Genomic DNA, 22,566 nt, shown 5'->3' with positions numbered 1-22,566 from the left:
GTGAGAATTCACTTCAGTACCTTTCAAAGTGTTCCCTGTGCTATACTGCCTGCATTATTGGTCCACCTTTTATATTCAGAAAGTTAACTTATTCATACTTATTCTTTCCAAGGAAATACCTGCCAGCAAGCGGACCCCTGTGCCTCAAACCCTTGTGCTAATGGCGGTCAATGCACCCCCTTTGAGTCATACTACATCTGCCACTGCACAGAGTTTTTCCATGGGCAGACGTGCATGCTGGATGTCAACGAGTGCGCACAGAGCCCATCCCCATGTAGGAATGGTGGCGTGTGTGTCAACGAGGTGGGCTCGTACCACTGCGAGTGCCCTGCAGAGTATACTGGCAAGCATTGCGAAGTGTTGTACATGCCGTGCAACCCCTCCCCCTGCCAGAACGGAGGCACCTGCATGCAGAAGGGAGATACCACCTACGAATGCACTTGTCTCCCAGGTACACCAATCTCCACCTGCTACCTAGTCTCTGTCTCACAGGAAAAGCTTGCCTATGCAGGAGGTGAAAGTGCTCAGGGATCCGATGTTTGATGTGATTACTTTCATTTACTGCCTTTGCATTTAGGAATGTAAAGGGAACATGGTCATTGTGACAGGAAAAATCTACCGAAAAGGGAAATTGTATAGGATTAAACTACTTAGTTTTGTTTACCCACGCTCTGAAAAATGAAATCTATCGTCTCAAGGGCTGTTCTCCTCCTTATGTCATTGGGTGAACAGTGTTCAGCCCCCTCTCTCTGGGTTGTGTGTGGAATACATACAAGTGCCTGTGTGAGAATGCACCAAAGCAGGAAAGCATCTGGCCTTATCAGAAGGAAACCTCTGAGTAGTGACATCCTCCCTGGCTGGGACTGCAGGCACATGGGGCAAGGTCTGGGACCTGGGGCCTGGAGGGCGGCTTTGTCGTACGCCCTACCACATCACCATGTTCCCACAGGTCTCTGTTCAGCGAGCAGGCCTACAGTCTAGACCATAAGCCATCCACAAGGCACTCAGGCTTGAGAGAGGGACTGACCAACTTGGACTAGACAGTGAGCTGGTGACACAGAAGGAGAGCTCCATTATTGTCCAGATCTCTTTTTAATTATTTTGTACAGTTTTTGCTGGTACTGCTGTAGTGTTTTTTTTTTTTTTTTTTTTACTCAGATTACAGAGCACAGTTATTAAATCAGAGAGGGCTGATTTATAGTTTGTTGCCCACGTTTTCTGTCCTCAAGTCTGCTTTTTTATTGTGGTTACCAAGGACCCCACATCATAAATCGCTGGTTCATAAAGTCATGCGGGAGAACGACAGGTGGGTGATCGAGCTTGCAAGGAAGGAATGGATTTACTTATCAGACACACCCTCCAGATTAATCCTTTGTTTGAAATATGTGACACCATTCAGGGTTCAGAGTGGTTCCAGTTTCTTGAAAACAATCCTCTAGAAGTTGACTGAATGAGTAAATGTAACCAGAGTTAAGAAATTCCTTTTTCGTTATTTTGTAATACAGCTAGGGTCCATCAAATCATATCTTTCCGATGGAAAATAAAATGTTAATGAGTAACTCTGCCATGTGGTCTGTTTGGCATGAGCTTGATAGGCAACACAAAAATCAATTAGCACGAGATCATTGTGTAGTTAATCTGTAAGCTAATGCAGGCCAGACTCGTGCTCAAATTCAGGCAACAAGCTGATCAACAATCTGCTGCACCTAGAATTGAGTAGCAATCTTAACACAGCAGTTAGAGGTTGTCACGGGTGGCCCCTGACATTATTTCCCTTGATATTTAGGTGTGAGCAGCCATAAAACTATACAATACTAGCCAGTTGAATGTAAAAGAAAGGTATTCCAATCTAACATGGTGAAAATCAATTTTTTTGGCCGTAAGACAAGTTCTGCAATCTCAGCTCTCACCTGTTGACCCACCATTTGAGTTTTGTATGTTCTGACTCCTCAGGGTTTACCGGCCATCACTGTGAACAGAACATTGATGACTGTCCAGACCATCGCTGTCAAAATGGGGGCACCTGTGTTGATGGAGTGAACACTTACAACTGCCAGTGCCGTCCTGACTGGACAGGTATGTCCTGACCCAACCACATCCATGTACCTTTTCTGAGTTCTTCGATACTCTGATGTTCTATATCTCTAGCTAATTTTCATGTGACATTATCTGGCTCCCAATAGGCCAGTTCTGCACAGAGGATGTGAATGAGTGCCAGCTGATGCCCAATGCTTGTCAGAATGGTGGCACCTGCCACAACACGCATGGCGGGTACCACTGTGTCTGTGTGAATGGCTGGACTGGAGACGACTGCAGTGAGAACATAGATGACTGTGCCAACGCAGCATGTCACCACGGTGCCACCTGCCATGACCGTGTAGCCTCCTTCTTCTGCGAGTGTCCTCATGGCCGCACAGGTATAGTCCCAAATCTTGAAGCTTTTACCAGTATTTCTTTTCCTGTTCTTTAATTTTTTATGTTAGCACTTTATCAACCGTTATCCAAACCAAGTTACCATTTACCATTTTCCACCCTTGTGAGAGCAGATAATTTATTATAACAATGAGACTAAGTGCTTTTGCTCAAGGTTACCACAGTAGCTCCTGGGACCACATCCAGCAATCTTCAGGATAACCATGTTTCCTGCTGCATCATTGCTTAGGTCTGCTGTGTCACCTCAACGATGCCTGCATCAGTAACCCCTGTCAGAAGGGCTCCAACTGTGACACCAACCCTGTCAACGGCAAAGCAATCTGCACTTGTCCCCCAGGATACATGGGTTCTGCATGCAACCAGGACATTGATGAGTGCTCCCTTGGTGAGGCGTCATTCTGTAAAGTCATGTGTCTTAATGACCGCATTAAGCAGTGTTCTGTGTTCTTGGTTCTATGTCCCTTTCGGACATCATCTTTTTAATGGCCTGTACTTACACCCCCCGACAGGTTCCAACCCTTGTGAACATGGAGGCCGATGCCTGAACACCAAAGGCTCATTCCAGTGCAACTGTCTGCCAGGCTACACGGGGCCACGCTGTGAAGTCGACATCAACGAGTGCATTTCCAACCCCTGCAAGAACGATGCCACCTGCCTGGACCAGATTGGGGGTTTCCAGTGTATCTGCATGCCAGGTACCTGACACACAACACCTATTGAGGGACTAGACCATGGATGTTCTACGTCTGTCTTTTTCTCTGAGTGCATTTTATTTGGCTGTCCTCATGTTTTTCTGTCATGTTGAATAACTAAAAGTACTTATGTCAAGACATGACTGGAGTCTGTCTGTCTGCTGTTTATTTGCTTACATAGTAGATGGTTTTATCTAAAGAAGGGTTAACTATTTCTACAACCGCATACAGGTTACCTCCCAACAGTATTTTCCAGTGAGGAAATAAATCAAAATTTGTTTGGCAAGTAGACATCTTTACACTGATTTGACAAGTTAGATATAAACCAATCTTTTTACCCCAGCTTTAGGTTGTAAAATTTAAAGTGAAGAACTTAGAACATTTTCTGTATGTCGAATCAGGGTACGAAGGGAAATCCTGTGAGATCAACATAGACGAATGTGCCAGCTCGCCCTGTCTGCACAATGGGAGGTGCATCGATAGGATCAACACCTTCTACTGCGAGTGCCCCAAAGGTAATGGTGCGGCTGTGGCTTGGTAGGATTGATGGCTGTGTAAGGGACACAGAGGGGAAAGCTAATCCACATTAAATCCATACATTGAGAGACACATGCAACAGTTAAAAGAAACACAGTATGTTAATGTTGTGAACCACTAATGAAAATAATTGTCTGATGTGTTCAGAATATTTCCTTAAAATGACCTCTGTAGGTGGTAAAAATTGCCTCTTTCTCCTTTGATACAGACGCATCCTTTTAACAAATTTTGCTTAATTTTATTTTATAAGGTATTAAAAAAGATGTTTTGAAAATGTTATTTTAAGTTCACTGTGGAGAACCAGAGAACCATTCAGGGGTTTTACAGGGAGGAAATGCGGGAATGGTGAAAGCAGTTTTACTCCATTATTGGCTGTGTCACTGAAGTGGAAATGAGGAAAAATAGCGCAGCTTCCTAAAGTCAGATCAAAGTAGATGTTAGAAAGAGGATGGCCTCTTCCTGTCAGTAGACAGGAATTAGGATTCTAAAGCATTAATGCTCGGGTATGACAGTGAGCACAAGATCTCATCGCCTGAAAGTGCCCCCCTGGCTCCCCCACCAGGGGTGGCAGCGAATTGATAGCGACAACAAATGCTGTTAATCTTGGAGAAGGGGGGTTGTGGGACCAGATCAGATTTGAAGTTCAGGATCCCCTCTCTTGCTTGAGATGCAAATAAGTTCCTCCATGCAGTAGCTAGGTCAGTCCTCCATTCAGCTCCCGTACGGCCCATATCCATGGAAACCCCATTGTGGCCTTGGAAATGTCTCATTCCAGAGGCATGCAGAAAAAAAGGTTCAGGGTTTAGGAGGTAACCACAGCTAGGCTCCTATAAAGAAATAATGATGCAGAGCGTTGATCAAATCGAAGAGCAAAAGTAAAATTAGAATAAAGAATAACAATTTTGTCACTTTAACAAAGTAAGTTAAATAAAGGCATTATAAATACCTGATGAGAAAGGGAGTTTACTGATTAGATTGAATAGCAGGGTTCAATAGCCTGGGATGGCCTTCCTGTGATCTCGCACAAGGAGCAGGTGAACACACACTGCAATGGAAAGTCTGAGGGATAAAACCGGCAACAGGCTCCTCTCCTCGCTGTGTTGAGCAGACAGTTGCGGCTTTGTCCCATACCATGGCCATGAGACCGGGAAAGTTTTTGTTCTCCTCCCTTTTTATTTGAGGCTCTTTTTTTTGGGACTTTTTATGAGGACTGAAAGCGATTTTGAAAATGCCCGCGGTTGTGCAGGGGCCTCTGAATGGGATTAACATTCCCTCTGCTCCTCTACAGCTCCCTACATTGGGTATGTAGTGGGATGAGGGGAGAGGGGGCGGGGAAGCTACAGACAAGGTGAAAAGTATGAAGGAGGGTGTGTTTATTTCCTTTCTATTGGAATTCACAGGGTTCAGGGGGAACTTGTGCCAGGTGGACATCGATGAGTGCTCCAGCACACCGTGCAAGAATGGAGCTAAGTGTATTGACGGACCTAACAAGTATACATGTGAATGCACTGAGGGTATGCACCAGCAGCAGATCAGTCTTCCTCTTGCTTCCTTGTCTTTATCTAATGCATGTGTACATCAGGCGATGTGTTTTTTCAAAACTGTTGCTTTCTCCTGTAGGCTACACTGGGACCCACTGTGAAATTGACGTTGACGAATGCCACTCAGGCCCCTGTCATTATGGCACCTGCGAGGATGGCCTGGCCACCTTTACTTGCTACTGCAAGCCTGGCTATACTGGCCGACTGTGTGAAACCAACATCAATGAGTGTCTGAGCCAGCCGTGTCACAATGGTGGCACCTGCCAAGACAAGGAGAACTCATACATCTGCATCTGTCCTAAGGGCACTGCAGGTATACCATTTGCCTGGACAAGCTTGTACTTGACAAGCTCCTGTGGGGGCCATATTTGCTTCTGACCATTATGAAAGCTTTTTTTAAATTAACAGAAGATTTCATTTTATGTTTCTCCTACACTCAGGGTTTAATTGTGAGGTAAATCTGGACGACTGCAAGGATAACCCATGTGACTATGGAAAATGCATCGACAAGATCAATGGCTACGAGTGCGCCTGTGAGGCAGGATACACTGGTGAGGGTGGGGCATAGGGTCCTGTGGGATGGTCTGGTGGGTTTGGCCTTCAACAGATGGCCGGCGTGCTCACCTGGCAGAGGAGAACAGTCTCATTTTACCTGCACCATTTGGGGTTGTGGTGGGGAGTTATTCTCAGCCCTCTATCTGGCACGCAGACGCGCAAAGCCCTTGGCTTTGTTGGCCTGCTGAAAAGACTTAATGACGCCAGGACTTTAAAAAGTTTGAAAGGCGATCCTTTAAAAGGGTGGAAGTTGACTGCTGCTCCAAAGACAATGGAAACCGATTTCATAATACACTGCATGGGGTGAACAGTATTTCAACAAACCTACATCTTTTCATTCCTTCTGCTGCTGGTCCCTCTGCACTTAAATCCAAAACTAAAATTGAGAGCCTTTTGATACATTGCTTGACACAAATGAAAATTCCTAGTTTACCATAGGAGCTGGGAATTGGGGTCTTGAAATAGCAATCTTTAGGTAACAACTGAATGTATTTTAACTTATGCTACATAGTGATGCTGGTAGTATGTGCTCTTATTGCAAATTATGTTATCACATACTGCACGTCTTACATGCCAAGTCCTGTTCCCATGGAGATAGAATGGCAGGGCTGTGTCCAGTTCAACAGTGGGCTGCAAAGGGGTCAGGCCAACAATACTCACCTGCCTGATACCCTCCGCTGTTTGTGGGCCAGAGTGTCCCTTGCCACTCCCTCGCACCTCCTCAGTGGGCCCTTTCTTCTGCCAGGCTGCTGTTTTATACATAATGTTTAAATTTTGTAAATATTAAAGAAGAAGGGAGTTGGTACATTGGGTTACATTAATTACTACTCAATGTTGGGGGAAAATGAGACTCTGTCTAAAGAAGTACTACCTAGGGAGCTTATTCCCCCAGTATTCCCTTTGTTTTCTCTCTCGCTTTTTGCTGGACTTTAGTGTAAAACAAGTAGAGCAAATACCTATATTCTTCTTTTTGTAATTATAGCATTGCTCAGCCCTTGCTTTTTTTTCAAAGAGGCAGTTGTATAGTTTGTACTGCAGCAATCCACATGGTGCTATAGTTTTTGGGATTTGACAAAATGGTCTTCAGGTTACAAGTGTTTTATTAAGCATTGTTCTACCAGTGGTGGGGTGCGGTGGTGCAGTGGGTTGGACCACAGTCCTGCTCTGCAGTGGGTCTGGGGTTCGAGTCCCGCTTGGGGTGCCTTGTGATGGACTGGCGTCCTGTCCTGGGTGTGTCCCCTTCCCCCCTCTGGCCTTATGCCCTGTGTTACCGGGTAGGCTCCGGTCCCCTGTGACCCTCTATGGAACAAGCAGTTCTGAAAGTGTGTGTTCTACCAGTTTCTTTTGGATATATTGTCTTTAGTACTTTTCTTGCTAATATTCTTATCTTCTGTCTGTGTTACTTTCTGCATTCTACATGTAATTCATTAAAAAAGATTTTGTAAACGTTAAGATTGTTATCCCATTATCATTGACAGGAACCATGTGTAACATCAACATTGACGAGTGTGCCTCTTCACCCTGTCACAATGGCGGCACCTGTGTCGATGGCATCAACAACTTCACTTGCTCATGTCCAGAAGGCTACAGTGATGCCACTTGCCTCTCGCAGGTCAACGAGTGCTTCAGCAACCCCTGCATCCATGGACACTGTGAGGACAAGGTCAATGGGTGAGTTAAAATCAGCAGCTCAAATTTGTTAGGCATGGAACTCCTTCTCATGTGAACTATGGATTGTATAATGATTACAATATATAATGGACACCTCTGTCTCTTTCAGCTACAAGTGTGCGTGTGACTCAGGCTGGAGTGGCCTGAATTGCGACATTAACAACAACGAGTGCGAGTCAAACCCCTGTATGAATGGAGGAACCTGCAAGGATATGACCAGTGGATACGTTTGCACCTGTAGAGCAGGCTTTAGTGGTGAGTTGTAAGTTGCTTTTGTGTTCATTGCATGGCTTTTCCACCCGAAATCCACTCTAACCAGTGCGTTGCTTATATTGCAGGTCCTAACTGTCAAACTAACATCAACGAGTGTGCTTCCAACCCGTGCTTGAACCAAGGGACCTGTATTGATGATGTTGCTGGCTACAAGTGCAACTGCATACTTCCTTACACAGGTATGAGGCCTTTCAAATGGCTTCAGTTTTTACCTTTGGTATTGCATCTGTTGTTTCTTTTGAATGCTCTGGTGGCTAGTCTTAATGAGTTGTTGCAGTACTCTCTAGGCAAGTCTGGGGAAAGATGTTGCTTAGAAGAGTATGTTTGTGAAGTTGTGCGGTGTGCTGTTGACTTTTGGTATGTTTGCTACTGTTAGCTTTGACCCCCCTGACGAGAATTATTCATGTTCTGGATAGCAGGTGAATTTTTTTTTGTGATCGCACTGCAAGGAAATATTTTCTGTCTAATGCTTTTTCCATTCCCTGTGTTATTTAAGATAACAGTGATGAACTGTGAAGGGTAAGTGATAGATTGCTTTAGGCAAAGGGATTATTTGTTTTCCATGCTGTTGGAAAAATCCACACAACTGGTGGAATAACACTGTGCTGGTTGTGTCTGGGTGGGAACTGCTGCTGTATCCATTTCCTGTTTGCCCAATTCCTGTTTCAGAGAACAGTAAAAAAGGCTGCACAATGGCAGGAAACTGGGGGAACTTCCTGCCTGGAGTCATTGCTGTAGGAACTGAAATGTTAAAAAATATTAATCTGATTTTTGAGAGGGTTTTGGAACTTATGTTTTAGAGAAAGCTGTATCTATGTACGTTTTAAGAGGTTCCAGCAGGGTGACAGTGTTGGTTTATCTTTGACCCATGTTTAAAGGTTATGCCTCTTTTTTTTTTTTTTTTTTTTTTTTTAACAGGTGAGAACTGTGAGAACCTTCTGGCACCCTGTAGCTCCAGACCCTGTAAAAACAGGGGTGTGTGTCAGGAATCTGAAGACTATGAGAGCTTCTCCTGTGCCTGTCCTGAGGGCTGGCAAGGTAAGCAGTCCTGCCTGCAGTCCACAGTCCCAGAATCAGTCACTGTGGTCTGTGCATGTGAGGCAGTGACAAAACTGAGAATTATTTATGTGCTTGCAGGTCAGACTTGTGAAGTGGACATCAACGAGTGTGTGAAGAGTCCATGCCGCAACGGGGCGACCTGCACAAACACTGACGGCGGGTACCAGTGTAGCTGTAAGAAGGGCTTCACTGGGCCTAACTGTGAAGTCGACATTGATGACTGCAAGCCCAGTAAGCCTCACTACCTTCCTCTCCTTGCTGTCCTGCAGTTTTGTGGGAAGGCAGTGAGTGACCATGTCTCTTCGTCATCCCCTTCTTCAGACCCCTGCAGTAATGGAGGCCTCTGCCGAGATCAAGTCGATGGCTTTGCTTGCACCTGCCTGCCCGGGTTCCGTGGTCCAAAGTGTGAGGAGGATATCAACGAATGCGATAGCAACCCTTGCAAGAATGGCGCCAACTGCACGGATTGTGTCAACAGCTATACCTGCACCTGCCCACTGGGATTCAGTGGCATCCACTGCGAAAACAATACCCCTGACTGCACTGAGAGGTACTATACTGCTCTGTGCAGTTGGTCATTAATTACTGAAGTGCATTTGCTCTTCATATTGCACCACTAAAAATCAAGTCATTTTTACTAAGCTGAAAGCAGGCCACTTACCCTGAAGTTTTGTCTGTTTTACCTGTACTGTGTTTCTTGTGGGGGGTGCAGTGGTGCAGTGGGTTTGGCTGGGTCCTGCTCTCTGGTGGGTCTTGGGCTTGAATCCCACTTGGGGTGCCTTGTGACAGACTGGTGTCCTGTCCTGGGTCTGACCCCTCCCCCTCCAGCCTTACGCCCTATGTTGCCGGATTAGGCTCCGGCTCCCTGCGACCCTACATGGGACAGGTGGTTTCAGAAAATGTGTGTGTGTGTGTGTGTGTGTGTGTGTGTGTGTGTGTGTGTGTGTCTCTTGTAACAGAGTGTATGGGAGACAAAGTCATGCTTTTGGGCAAGTTTTTTAGACACTGTAATGCAAGGTGGTGTTCCACTGTGTTTGTGTTTGTACTCATCTTTTTTATCTTCTCAGCTCCTGCTTCAATGGTGGTACTTGTGTGGATGGCATCAACAACTTCACTTGCCTGTGCCCGCCTGGCTTCACGGGCAGCTACTGCCAGCACGATATCAATGAATGTGACTCTAAACCCTGCCTGAATGGTGGTACCTGCCAGGATAGCTATGGGACCTACAAGTGCACATGTCCCCAGGGCTACACAGGGCAAAGCTGCCAGGTATGTGACTTCTTTCGTTTCCCTGGAGTTCTTGGAAAGTGAGCTCCACTGAACGCGGCTCCACTGTTCAGGTTGGTCAAGTGAGCTCTGATGTTAGAAGTTTGTGCTCTGGTTACAGAACCTGGTTCCCTGGTGCAGCTCATCACCCTGCAAAAACGGCGGATCCTGCTGGCAGAAGGGCGCTTCTTACAGCTGCGAGTGCCAGAGTGGCTGGACAGGCCTGTACTGTGACGTTCCCAGCGTCTCTTGTGAGGTGGCAGCTAAGCGACAAGGTAACATGGGTGGAGGCATTGCATGCAGGCTGCCAGGGAGTGTATCTGTGGCATGAAGTGTGCACCTCTTGTCCTTTGAATTTTTGATTTCTTTCACTCTTGCCTTGAACTCAGTGATTCATGGTTTGCTTTTTTGCTGCCACCTTCTTACCCCAGGTGTGGATGTGGCCAACCTGTGCAGGAACTCAGGCCAGTGCCTGGATGCTGGCAACACACATTACTGCCGCTGTCAGGCTGGCTACACGGGCAGCTACTGTGAGGAGCAGGTGGATGAATGCTCGCCCAACCCATGTCAGAATGGAGCCACTTGCACAGACTACCTCGGAGGGTATACATGTGAGGTAAATGCTGCAAATTGCATCATCATCCTCCCTTCATTCAGAGTGTAACACTAAACCACTTTCAAGTACAGACTGAAAACAAATGAGATGGGTGAATGTGGCGAAGTTCCCATCTTTCATCACTGAATTTTTGATAGAGCAGTATTTCTAGAACAGCCAAGAACAACATGAGACAACAGCAAAGACAAAAGAAATGGAATGTGAGGAAATGAGAACTGCGCATGTACTAACTAATGTCCCATTTTTATTTTGATTGAAGGAAGCTGGAGATTTAATTTCTGTATCATAATTCTTTTTCTTAGTGTGTGTCGGGTTACCATGGGGTAAACTGCTCCATTGAGATCAATGAGTGCCTGTCCCAGCCCTGCCAGAATGGCGGGACTTGCATTGATCTGGTCAACACATACAAATGTTCCTGTCCCCGTGGGACACAAGGTCAGTCCCCCCACCCTCAGCCACCAGATATATTTAAGGCCTGCTAACAGCCAGCACTTGCCTGAAATAAATTAAAAAAGCAAAAAAAATGTTCTCAGAAACCTTTTACATCAAATTCGTGTTTATGCTTCCATTAAAATAGATCACTTGTAATGGCCCTGTCTGTTCATAACTGTGTCAGGTATTCCACCTGATACAGTGCACTGCTTAAGTGTTACACATGCTGCTGAGATCTGGATGGTCCTTCCCATGACCTTTGCTAAAACATCCTCCCCAGGTGTTCACTGTGAGATCAATGTAGATGACTGCACACCTTTCAATGACCCGGTCACGTATGAGCCCAAGTGCTTCCATGGAGGCAAATGCATGGACCGCGTGGGGGGCTACCACTGCGTATGTCCACCTGGGTACGTGGGAGAGCGCTGCGAAGGTGACGTTAATGAGTGCCTGTCAGACCCCTGCGATCCACGTGGCACTTACACCTGTGTCCAGCTTACCAACAGCTACCGCTGCGAGTGCCGTACTGGCTACACAGGTATGGACTCCCACCCCATCATTAGTAATAGTACTAGTTGGACTGAGCAGTCTTGAGTATCACTATTTTCCAAAAATCAGTTGTTTTAGTTTTACCCACCAGTTACCATGACAAGACATTTTAAAATGGACATTGGGCTTAAATGAAATGAATTTAGCATATTTTGAAATCATAATACAGTTTATGCGGTAACTTCTGTACCCCATCTCGTTTCCCCGATTTAACAGGAAAGCACTGTAACACTGTGTTTGATGGCTGTAAGGGGAAGCCCTGCCGCAATGGAGGCACGTGTGCTGTGGCCAGCAACACCCCTCATGGATTCATCTGCAAATGTCCACCAGTAAGTACTGCTTCAGGCCCCATGGTTTCTTCTCTTCTGCCAGAAAGGGATGTGTTGACAAGTTTCATCTGTTACTTGCTTGTGCTACAGTACAGTAAACTCTAGTATGCACTGGACAGCAGATCCCAGAGAACTTTACTAGTCGCCGTGTTTCCCTTGTACCCTTTCTTGTAGCAGTAGGACAACGGCTGACATAATGATTAATGACATAATTTTGAAATGTAAATTTTGGTGGTTTAAGTGGAACAATCCCTTCTTGGACAAATAATTGCTCCAGTGTAAAAATTACTAGTATAAATAGGTACAGTTATAACTAATTCTAGATAAAAGCATAAACTAAGCAAAATGATGATGCTAATGTCTCTGTGATTTGGTTGGCTTGCCCAGGGGTACACAGGTTCTACGTGCGAATATGATGCCCGATCCTGTGGTAGCCTGCACTGCCGCAATGGGGGCACGTGCATTTCAGGCCATAAGAGTCCCAGTTGCCTCTGCACAGTGGCCTTCACAGGTCCTGAATGCCAGTACCTGGTGGACAGCCCCTGTAACTCCAATCCCTGTTATAATGGTGGCACTTGTGAGTATGTGTCTGAAGATCATCTCTACCACTGCGTTTGCCCCACAAATTTCAATGGCCTCCTCTGCCACATTCTGGACTACACCTTCCCGGGAGGCTTGGGACGCGACATCACACCACCTCCCAAGGTGGCAGAGAGTTGTGGTAGCCCACGCTGTGAGGAGCGCAGCGGTGACAAAACCTGTGACAGTGCGTGCAATAGTCACGCGTGTGGCTGGGATGGCGGTGACTGCTCACTTAACTTCAACGACCCGTGGAAGAACTGCACAGCCTCGCTACAGTGCTGGCGATACTTCAACGATGGCAAGTGCGATGAGCAGTGCAACAGTGCTGGGTGCCTGTATGATGGCTTCGACTGCCAGAACCTGGAGGGCCAGTGCAAGTGAGTTGGCGGTCTGTTCTTGACAGATCTTAGTCCTCTCTGGGGCTTGCAAAATCAGGCCACAGGGGGTCTTGTGTTTTTTTGTTTGAAGCTCTATGTCACATCAGCCTGATTTACCTTACTCACCTCATTATGCTAGCTGGTTGAATCAAGGCTTTCACTGCTTCTATGTCTTTACCTTGTATTAGTTTATTTTGATATGCACTTGAACAATAATATCAATTCACTTCGCTTTTGCATCTGACTGCTCATGTAACACTGGCAGGTCAAATCAGAGAAAGGATTATGCTAGCATTGCTTGTTAATTTGTAAAATGGTTTCTTTTGCAGCCCGCTGTATGACCAGTATTGTAAGGACCATTATGCAGATGGTCACTGTGACCAGGGCTGCAACAATGCTGAATGTGAGTGGGATGGCCTGGACTGCGCCAACAATGTACCTGAGAAGTTGGCGGTTGGCCACCTGGTGCTAGTGGTCCACCTTACACCAGAACAGCTGAAGAACAACTCAACTGCCTTTCTACGTGAGCTGAGCCGTGTGATCCATACCAATGTGGTCTTTCGGCGTGATGCTCAGGGCGAGCCCATGATCTATCCATACTTTGGTAGCGAGCAGGAACTAAGTAAGCACAAAATCAAGCGCTCAGTTGACACTTGGGCTCAGTTCCCTGAGACTCTACTCAGTGAAGTAAAGCGCTCGCTGGATGGTGTATTTGACACCCACCGCCGACGCCGTGAGCTGGACCAGATGCAGATCAAGGGGTGGGTTTCATTGACTATTACCAGCCATGATTTTGCTTCCTGAATCAATCACCAGCCATATGCTGTTGCTGAGATACAGCTGATGTATTAATCCATTCCTTGATTGTATTAATCCAGTCACTCCCAACTCTCCACAGGTCAGTTGTTTACCTGGAGATTGATAATCGGCAGTGTATTCAGCAGTCCAATGACTGTTTCCAGAGTGCCACTGATGTAGCTGCCTTCTTGGGAGCATTGGCCTCCAGCGGCAACCTGAAAGTCCCTTATATCATCGAGGCTGTCACTAGTGAGTATATACAGCAGTGGGGTGGTACTGGGGTAGAGGGAGGCACACTTCATATAACTGTGGCTAGATGATTTGGGGCTGGAGAACATACAAAACTGCACCTCCCATTTTGACTGGACCGCCCACAAATGCATACAAGGCACGCCCCAAAATTTCCCCACCATCTTTGTCAAACAGGCCATCTTTATGGACTGAGACTGTGTTGTGATAGCTAACAATAGAGGAGACACAAATTAGGATGTAAAAATCAATCCTTGACTTCTAAATTAACTACCTTCCGGCTCAAATGCAATTAATTGCTGTAAATAACCACGAGCCAACTCCGCGCACTCTCGCCTTCAGCCCACTGCCTGTGATCAGGGATGGCGGCGGCCTTCACCCCATTGCGCATAATGCCGGGACTTATTTCATCTCCAAGGGTTTAGGTGGGGAGAGTTTATCATTTCAAAATCGTTAGCGGAGTGTGCAAAAAAAAAAGAAAAAGGAAAAATTGATCGGGAGACCGCTAGAAGTTGGGAGACTTTGTTATCTCGAAAATCCGAATAAATCCTTCGTCTTTACAGCTTAAAGCATGTGGAGTAATTTGAGGTTCATTAATCCCTCCCCTTTTTCCCTTAAAGAAGAAATGGTAAAGTTGGCTCCTGGTTTAGTTGTTGGGCTGAAAAGGGGAGAGGGGGTGGGATTTCCATTCTATTTTTCGTGCTTCTTTTTGTGCAGAGCTGGTTAGCTATTCTGATTATTAGCTAACGGAGCAGCCTTGTTTTACAAATGATCCCACCGTTACTGACGTGAACAAATAGGGGATTGGCCAAGCAGGAGTCGGAGCTCAAGCGGGACGAGGTAGCGCTCCATCCCAGCTGCCATTCCACACTGGTTGCGGCAGTTTCCTTTTCGGGCAGAACACCGTGCCTGACCATGCTGCTCTTATCCCTTGCAGGTAAGAACGACGCCCAACCACCCCTTGAACTGTACCCAGTGTATGTGGTGCTGGCAGGGCTGGCAATGCTTGCCTTCATTGCTGCTGGGGTGGTGGTCTCCCGCAAGCGGCGCCGTGAGCATGGCCAGCTCTGGTTCCCTGAAGGCTTCAAGGTTAGTGAGCCCAGCAAGAAGAAGAGGCGGGAGCCGGTCGGGGAGGACTCAGTCGGGCTAAAGTAAGTGCAATGTTGTCTCGCCCAACACCACAAATCTCAATGACTGTGGTAGCTAGTAGCCTTTGTATGCAAGTACTGTAGACTGGGGCTTTGGTTTATAGAACCTGCTTGGGTCCCTCCATTAATTGACACTAAATGGACAGGAGGTTCCAAGCAGTGAATCGGTCACTTTGTGAGAGGACAGAGGGTCAGCTCATTAGCCGAGGATGAGAATTCTTGTAGCACTTGCCAGATCAATAATTGGACTCCTTGGGGGGGTCTCCCTGCGGGAACAGACCACTGAAGAACTCTTCGGACATTTCGCTGATGGATGACAACCAAAATGAATGGGGAGAGGAGCCGTCAGACATCAAGCGCTTCAGGGTAAGAAGATGCTTGTGGGATTTATTCTTTAGGTAAAAAGGAAACAGTTACATCAAATACTTGTAAAATAGAAAAAAAATCACAGAATACGATGTAGATTTTCTACCAAATGGGTTTCCAAAGTTTTTTCTCTTTCCTTTATTGAGATTCATCTCAAAACTTGTGCGCTAGCACATTCTTAGGCTTCATGTAAAAATAAGTTACAGTGGAAAGTGAATGACTGTTAAGCACCAGATATAAATTTAGTACGTAAGTGAATTTTAAAAAATTAAGGGAGGGTTTGATGATGATGATTGGTCCATTTGGTTTTTGCTCATTTTTGTGACTATCCCTGCCTGGGTCTCTCAGGTAGTTGTAGAGTGGATGGCTTCTTAGCTATGGTACAGCATAGGGGTGTAAGGAGAGTATGGTTTCCGCTGTGTGTCCCTATGTGTTGTCTGATTGGGTCTTGTTTGCAGACTACAGCAGCTTTGTGACAGTCAGCTCCTTGTTTCTTTAGTATGAGGAACAGGCGATGTTAGATCTGGATGACCAGACAGACCATCGTCAGTGGACCCAGCAGCACCTAGATGCAGCTGATCTGCGCATTCCCTCCATAGCCCCCACACCCCCACAGGGTGAAATTGATAACGATTGCATGGATGTCAACGTCCGTGGTCCAGGTGGGTTCATTTGGAATGCTGCTTATGCTCATATTGTTGACTGTCGCTGTATTTCCTTGCAAGTTTCTGCAGAAGCACCCTCGCCTGCACGTAACTGTCTTCCTGTACTGAGCATGTAAAGCGTGTGAGTTTAAGTATGCAGAGTTGAGGCAGTGAGCGCGTGCAGTGAGTAGGCGTAGCGAGAGCCTGGAGCCCTGAGGGCAAAGAGGTGAACATCAAAGGAGCAGGCTGGTGTCCTATGGGATAGCTTGGGTTAGATGGGTTAGTAATTTACCCTCTAACATTTCTTTCCTTTTTCGAAAAAATTAAAAAGCTTTAATAATTAAAAATTGTTTTGCTCTAACCATTTTGTTACGTACACACCCCTGATAAGTATTTTAACAATCTGGGGAATGGCTCTCTGGATCAGTGTGCACAATCTTGGATCAGATGTTTTGGAGAAATTTGAGTAGCGTTTTTCTTTTGAGGAGGAATGGCCTGTCAAATTCAACAAGCTTGAGTTACATTTCAAACAGTATAATTCCCAGTTATTTCAGCAGCTAGAGGTTTCTATTTTGCCTCCTCTTCTGCAAAACAAAAAAATTCTTAGTTTCAAAAATTTTAAAATTAAGGCGTCTCTTCATCTAGTACTTGATAGATCTGATTTGATCAGGAAGCAAACAGTTCAAACTCGGTCACTTTTCTTGGTTGTTTTACTGAATGTTTTGCTTTGACTCTGTGATGTGTAATATGTTTAATTGTTTCTGTTTTATTCTTAAGTTGAATGTCACATTGGAAAAAGTGGTCCACTAAATAGCTGAATTGTAGATATGTACTATATTGGTGTGGTTTCCCATTTCCATCTACATGAGAAGTATGGTTTGTCTCTCTGCTTTTGTTCCTGATACACTTTCCTTTTACCTTACAGATGGTTTTACCCCACTCATGATTGCATCCTGCAGTGGCGGTGGATTGGAGACGGGCAACAGTGAGGAAGAAGAAGATGCCTCGGCCAATGTAATCTCCGACTTCATCTACCAGGGTGCCAACCTGCACAATCAAACAGACCGTACGGGTGAAACCGCTCTGCATTTGGCAGCCCGTTATGCTCGCTCTGATGCTGCTAAGCGTCTCCTGGAGTCCAGCGCTGATGCCAACGTCCAGGACAACATGGGGCGCACTCCACTGCATGCAGCTGTTGCAGCTGATGCCCAGGGAGTTTTCCAGGTGCAGTTCTGACCCAGCTAAGATGCAGACATTATAGTTCTTAAATTTCTTTATTTTATCTTAACATTAAGAAATTTAAGAAAACTATTGCTTGTACAAAATTGTTTAGATACCTGAAATCATAGAATCTGTTAAATGCTCTTTAAGTGCTTTCTGTTTATTAATAACAAGAATTGCTGGGTCTTTGCAGATTTTGATAAGGAACAGGGCCACAGACCTGGATGCTCGCATGCATGATGGAACCACACCTCTGATACTGGCAGCTCGCCTGGCAGTGGAGGGCATGGTGGAGGAGCTCATCAATTCTCACGCAGATGTCAATGCTGTTGATGATTTTGGTATGGCTCCTTCAGTCTGTTGTATGTAGAAGGGTTATGCAGTGTTTGTTATTCAGATAGACTAGTAATGGAAAATTTGTAAGTTAAGGTCCCAAGAAAGACCCTGGTGTCATTAACCTATATTCTTTCAATTTATTTTAAAATGCATAAAATATATACAGTTACAGTAACACTGATGATAAAAATTGGCATTTTCCTTTGGCTATGTTACAAGATGGTTGAATGTGTATGTTCCTCTCCCCAGGCAAGTCTGCCCTGCACTGGGCTGCTGCAGTGAACAACTTGGATGCAGCTGTAGTTCTTCTGAAGAACGGGGCCAACAAAGACATGCAGAACAATAAGGTAAGGAATCTTACCTAATTCTGGGATCCTGGTACACATTTGAAGAAGGGTATCATTCTATATGTAGCCCAGATCCATGCATCTTTATATATTCCAGTCCATCTCCAGAAGTGGATGGTTTACACTTCACTTGAAGTGGTTTCTGGTTTTTAAAATTAGTTACTGACAGGCGACACAACTTGTCCAGAAATAGGTTGGAATCCCACCTGCTCTGGTACCCTTGATCTACCTACTGACTCTGAACTGATACAGTAAATTTTACCCAAATGTATGAAGGGGTAAATCAATGTAAGTACATTAGTGAGCAAATCATATATTGTAAGCCACTTAGTGAAAAAAATCACATAAAATAAGAAAGTAGTGGGTAATGAAGGTTATGAAAGGCAATCTGGATTTGGGTTCCTAGGGGCAGTGTTTTTATTTCTGTTATTTTAAGTCTTAAAGTTGGTCATTAGTTGTCTGGTTCTTGCAGCAGCATCTTCTTAATATTTCAGCTGATGCAGTGTTCTGTTGCTGTCTCCCTGCTCTAGGAGGAGACACCCCTATTCTTGGCTGCAAGAGAAGGAAGCTATGAGACGGCCAAGGTGTTGCTGGACCACTTTGCCAACCGCGAGATCACGGACCACATGGACCGGCTGCCACGGGACATCGCCCAGGAACGTATGCACCACGACATTGTGCGCCTGCTAGATGAATACAACCTGGTGCGCAGCCCACCAATGCACAACAGCCACATAGGTGCCACACTGTCACCCCCTCTCTGCTCCCCCAATGGCTACCTAGGTGGTGGCAGCAGCAGTAGTGGTGTTGTGAAGCCGGCAGCCTCAAGCAAGAAGGCACGTAAGCCCAGTGCCAAGGGCATCAGTTGCAAGGATGGCAAGGACATGAAGGCCCGTAGGAAGAAGGCCCAGGATGGGAAGGGAGGGCTGCTGGACAGTTCTGCTGTACTCTCACCAGTGGACTCCTTGGAGTCTCCACATGGATACATGTCTGATGTGGCTTCCCCACCCATGATGACATCTCCCTTCCAGCCATCCCCATCCATGTCACTTAACCACTTGCAGGGCATGCCCGAGGCCCACATGGGAGTCAGCCACCTAGGCATGGCTGCCAAGCAAGAGCTGGGCCGGGTGCCCTTTGACCCAATGCCACCACGCCTCTCTCACCTGCCTGTGTCAAGCCCCGGTACCACTGGTTCCATGACTCTGGCCATGGGTGGTGGGGCTAGCCAATGTGACTGGATCTCTAGGATGCACCCAGGTGCTGGCCAGCAGAACCAGTTCAACCCCATGCGGAGCGTGTCAGCTTCGGGGGGTCTTCACCAAGCCAGCTCCTCAGTGCCACAGCATGGCATGATGACCTCACTCCACAACAGTCTGCCTACCACTACTCTCTCCCAGATGATGAGCTATCAAGGCTTGTCTGGTAGCTGCCTCGCCAGCCAGTCCCACCTCATGCAGGCACAGCAAATGCAGCAGCTCCAACACCAGCAAAGCATGCAGCAGCAGTCTCAGCAGTCACAGCAGCCGCAGCAGCAAAGCATTGCATTACAGCACCAGAACTCCAACACTGCCACTGGTAGTCACGCTATTGGCCAGAATTTCCTCAGCAATGATTTGAGCAGATCGGATCTGCAGCCTGGGTCAGGCGGCACCATGTCCCTTCACACCATCCTACCCCAGGAAACACAGATCCTGCCCGCCTCGCTCGGCCAGAGCATACCAAGCACGCAGTTCCTCACCCCGCCTTCTCAGCATAGCTACTCGGCCCCCATGGACAACACCCCTAATCATCAGCTGCAGGTGCCTGATCACCCTTTCCTAACCCCCTCACCGGGATCACCAGACCAATGGTCAAGCTCCTCCCCACATTCCAATATGTCTGACTGGTCAGAAGGAATCTCCAGTCCTCCAACCAGCATGCAGTCTCAAATTGGACATATTCCAGACCAGTTTAAGTAAGGAGATCAAATTTACCCAGCCAACTTAAGTTTTAAGTATAGTTTAAAAGCACTCTTTGAAAAAGAAAATCTAATTAAATAGAAAGAGGACTTTAAAAAAATAGCAGAGGGAACAGATTTGTCTGAATCATCCCGTTTAAATATGATTTTATACTAATGTGATAAGAATTATGTTGCATTAATTTTGTATTTATTTATGTACTTTATATTTTATGTAGGAAAAACAGACAGATGGCCTTATTTATATATTGTATTTTCTGCAAAAGATTTCTTTGGGGCCAAAGAACTGGGCCTAAAACTGTGGAAAACTACTTTTTTTAACGTAGACAGTTACATGTTAGTGCTTTTGTCTGCAGTTTATCAGCAATTCCTCTTTTTGTTAACATACGGTATTTATATTGGTGACTTAAGTTGTTACTTCCGTAAAAGACACCAATTCCTCGCTTTTCTAATTGATTGTAATGCTTTATAATTTTGTATAAAGAAAAAAATGCTACAAATATTTTCCTTAATTTTGTGGATGTTTTTTTAAGTTTCAGTATTAATTAGGTTTATATTAGTCTTCCGACAGTAACTAGTTAGTTCTTGTTTTTTACAGAACCAGGACCCATAAGCTATTCTTACTGCCAATGTCTGCATGTGGAAGGTAGATCTTAAAAGACTTAACATCTGATGACTTTCCTGTCCAGTTAGAATTCAGACATTTCTAGTACTCTGTTTTTTTGTCCTCAGCCTCAAGAATATCAGTCATGATTCTCTAAATTCCAGATTTTATTAGTCATCCATGTTGCCTGTCATGTGTGGTGTGTCAGTTGTCTTTCCTTGTTCTCAAAAGGAGTACCGAAGTTGGCATTGTGTGTCATAGGGACTTTTTGATTGCAATGGGGTGGAGTCTCCACGTGAGAAAACTGTCAAGCTGCCCCAAACCCTCTCTGAGGTTAAACACTGGATGCGCCTTTTGTGCAAACAGCAGAGTGGAACATGGACTTCAGTAATGTGCAGGCAAACAGTTGTTGTTTGTCGTGTTAAAATCCAACTCTTGTTCCCCTTGTTTGAGGAACGATGGCCAAGTGGCCGAGCCGTAACACTCCTCTTCCTATTTGCTGATGTCCTCAGTGACTCTTGCTTGAATTGAACAGATCTGCCACTGGTTTCTTTGTGTAAATAATATGTGCTGCCGAAAGCAAGATTTTGTTTCAGAAATCTTAAAGTCTTAAACATGTTTGTCGATATGATGTCATAAGGGATTAAAATTATAAAAATACAGAATTGTGTTACTCAGTGTTACTGAGTTGGAATTAAATACAAATATATTAAAATATATCAATACAATACATGGGGAATATTTGCAATCCCTATAGATAAACAATACGACTGACTATGGGTATATAAATCATTATTTATTGATTTGTTTTGTAATACAAAATAATCCATTGAGTATCCTAGGGGTTCTGGATACAGTGTGTAATGGCATAACTTGTAGGTGGAAGAAAGCTTGTGTTCTAGCGTCCTTATATGGTGCGATGTTATGACATCTGCTTCATGAGAAGTACTGGATGGTGTAAGATGATGTCTTGTTTTATAAACTAGGCCTTAGAAGATGTATCACGATAACAGTTTTGTTTTTTTAAGTGACATACCGTGCAAAGTTGTTTGCAAACAAAAAATGTAAACTGATTTGTAAACTTTGGTTTTTATTACAATAAAGGGCATTTTTTTGATTCAGATTTCATTTGTGTGTCAATTTCACCTGTCCACCCATTTATGTAAATGTGTTGTGTGTCTCAGACTGATGCTGTTTGACCTGGTCATTCAGTACTGTATTTGGACCACAATGTACTTAGTTTAGCTAAGAATTCATTAAAATTTCCGACCAATTCATGCTTATGTTTGTTCCTTTCAGAAACGCCTCTAATTCACCTCTCATTCACTAAAAGTGTAAAACACAACTTACTTTACATCTTGCCATACATCTCTTCATATCTGTGTGTGTTTTACAAAAATTTCACCATTGCTTACACATGTTCATTAGTATTTCAAAATCCTAAACAAAAACATTCTTAAACATCCTAAACATTTCTGCTGTCTCCTTTTATTATAGAAAAGTAATATAAAACTATCTACTGTTGTGCCTTAATTTATCAAAAGAACCCAAAAATATAATGTAACGCACTGAGGAGGGCTGATGTAGATTAATGTAAATAGTTGGTGTTAGTATCTATTTCTGTACATAGTCTTACGTTCTGTTCTGATTAGCTGTTATGTTGCTTATACTTAGTTTGCCATGGGGGAATTCTGGGGAGGTTCGAGGGTTGACCCCCTAAGCATTGTGTCGAGAAGGAGGGCTTAGAGTGACCTGGAGGAACTCTCCAGTGTTCAGGGACTGCTTTGTACTGTCTGAGGCATCTTGGTCAAGGCTCCTATCAAAAAGACATGTATATGGTCAATAAAGAGCATTTTCCAGAAACCCTGACGCCTGAGCCTGTCTCCAGTAGCTCCATTGGGGGGATGCCACAATACATTAATAGATAATGTAAACATCTCACTGTGGCATGATGGTTGTTGCTACACTTGGTGGTTCCAGC

General features: G+C 45.1%; 1 protein-coding gene across 1 annotated transcript in view; it reads left to right on the top strand.

Annotated features, from left to right (window-relative positions):
- The window catches only part of notch1a (notch receptor 1a), a 33,471-nt gene extending 11,609 nt beyond the window's left edge, over window positions 1–21,862 (top strand). The window contains exons 4-34 of the mRNA XM_018753780.2: window positions 113–451; window positions 1,954–2,076; window positions 2,184–2,417; window positions 2,663–2,818; window positions 2,943–3,128; window positions 3,527–3,640; window positions 5,063–5,176; window positions 5,283–5,516; window positions 5,644–5,754; window positions 7,237–7,429; window positions 7,539–7,684; window positions 7,768–7,881; window positions 8,621–8,740; window positions 8,840–8,992; window positions 9,083–9,311; window positions 9,829–10,030; window positions 10,149–10,302; window positions 10,459–10,643; window positions 10,946–11,078; window positions 11,356–11,613; window positions 11,841–11,953; window positions 12,341–12,912; window positions 13,242–13,673; window positions 13,811–13,959; window positions 14,897–15,110; window positions 15,386–15,473; window positions 15,973–16,135; window positions 17,043–17,341; window positions 17,532–17,679; window positions 17,924–18,021; window positions 18,552–21,862. Of these exons, the coding sequence (XP_018609296.1) occupies window positions 113–451; window positions 1,954–2,076; window positions 2,184–2,417; window positions 2,663–2,818; window positions 2,943–3,128; window positions 3,527–3,640; window positions 5,063–5,176; window positions 5,283–5,516; window positions 5,644–5,754; window positions 7,237–7,429; window positions 7,539–7,684; window positions 7,768–7,881; window positions 8,621–8,740; window positions 8,840–8,992; window positions 9,083–9,311; window positions 9,829–10,030; window positions 10,149–10,302; window positions 10,459–10,643; window positions 10,946–11,078; window positions 11,356–11,613; window positions 11,841–11,953; window positions 12,341–12,912; window positions 13,242–13,673; window positions 13,811–13,959; window positions 14,897–15,110; window positions 15,386–15,473; window positions 15,973–16,135; window positions 17,043–17,341; window positions 17,532–17,679; window positions 17,924–18,021; window positions 18,552–19,982 (7,205 nt within the window). The 3' untranslated portion in view covers window positions 19,983–21,862. The remainder of the gene's footprint in view (window positions 1–112; window positions 452–1,953; window positions 2,077–2,183; window positions 2,418–2,662; window positions 2,819–2,942; window positions 3,129–3,526; window positions 3,641–5,062; window positions 5,177–5,282; window positions 5,517–5,643; window positions 5,755–7,236; window positions 7,430–7,538; window positions 7,685–7,767; window positions 7,882–8,620; window positions 8,741–8,839; window positions 8,993–9,082; window positions 9,312–9,828; window positions 10,031–10,148; window positions 10,303–10,458; window positions 10,644–10,945; window positions 11,079–11,355; window positions 11,614–11,840; window positions 11,954–12,340; window positions 12,913–13,241; window positions 13,674–13,810; window positions 13,960–14,896; window positions 15,111–15,385; window positions 15,474–15,972; window positions 16,136–17,042; window positions 17,342–17,531; window positions 17,680–17,923; window positions 18,022–18,551) is intronic.
- The last annotated feature ends 704 nt before the right edge of the window (window positions 21,863–22,566 follow it).

Source organism: Scleropages formosus, chromosome 6 (genome assembly GCF_900964775.1).
Source record: "Scleropages formosus chromosome 6, fSclFor1.1, whole genome shotgun sequence".
NCBI lineage: Eukaryota > Metazoa > Chordata > Actinopteri > Osteoglossiformes > Osteoglossidae > Scleropages > Scleropages formosus.
This window is presented reverse-complemented; position numbering and strand designations above follow the sequence as displayed.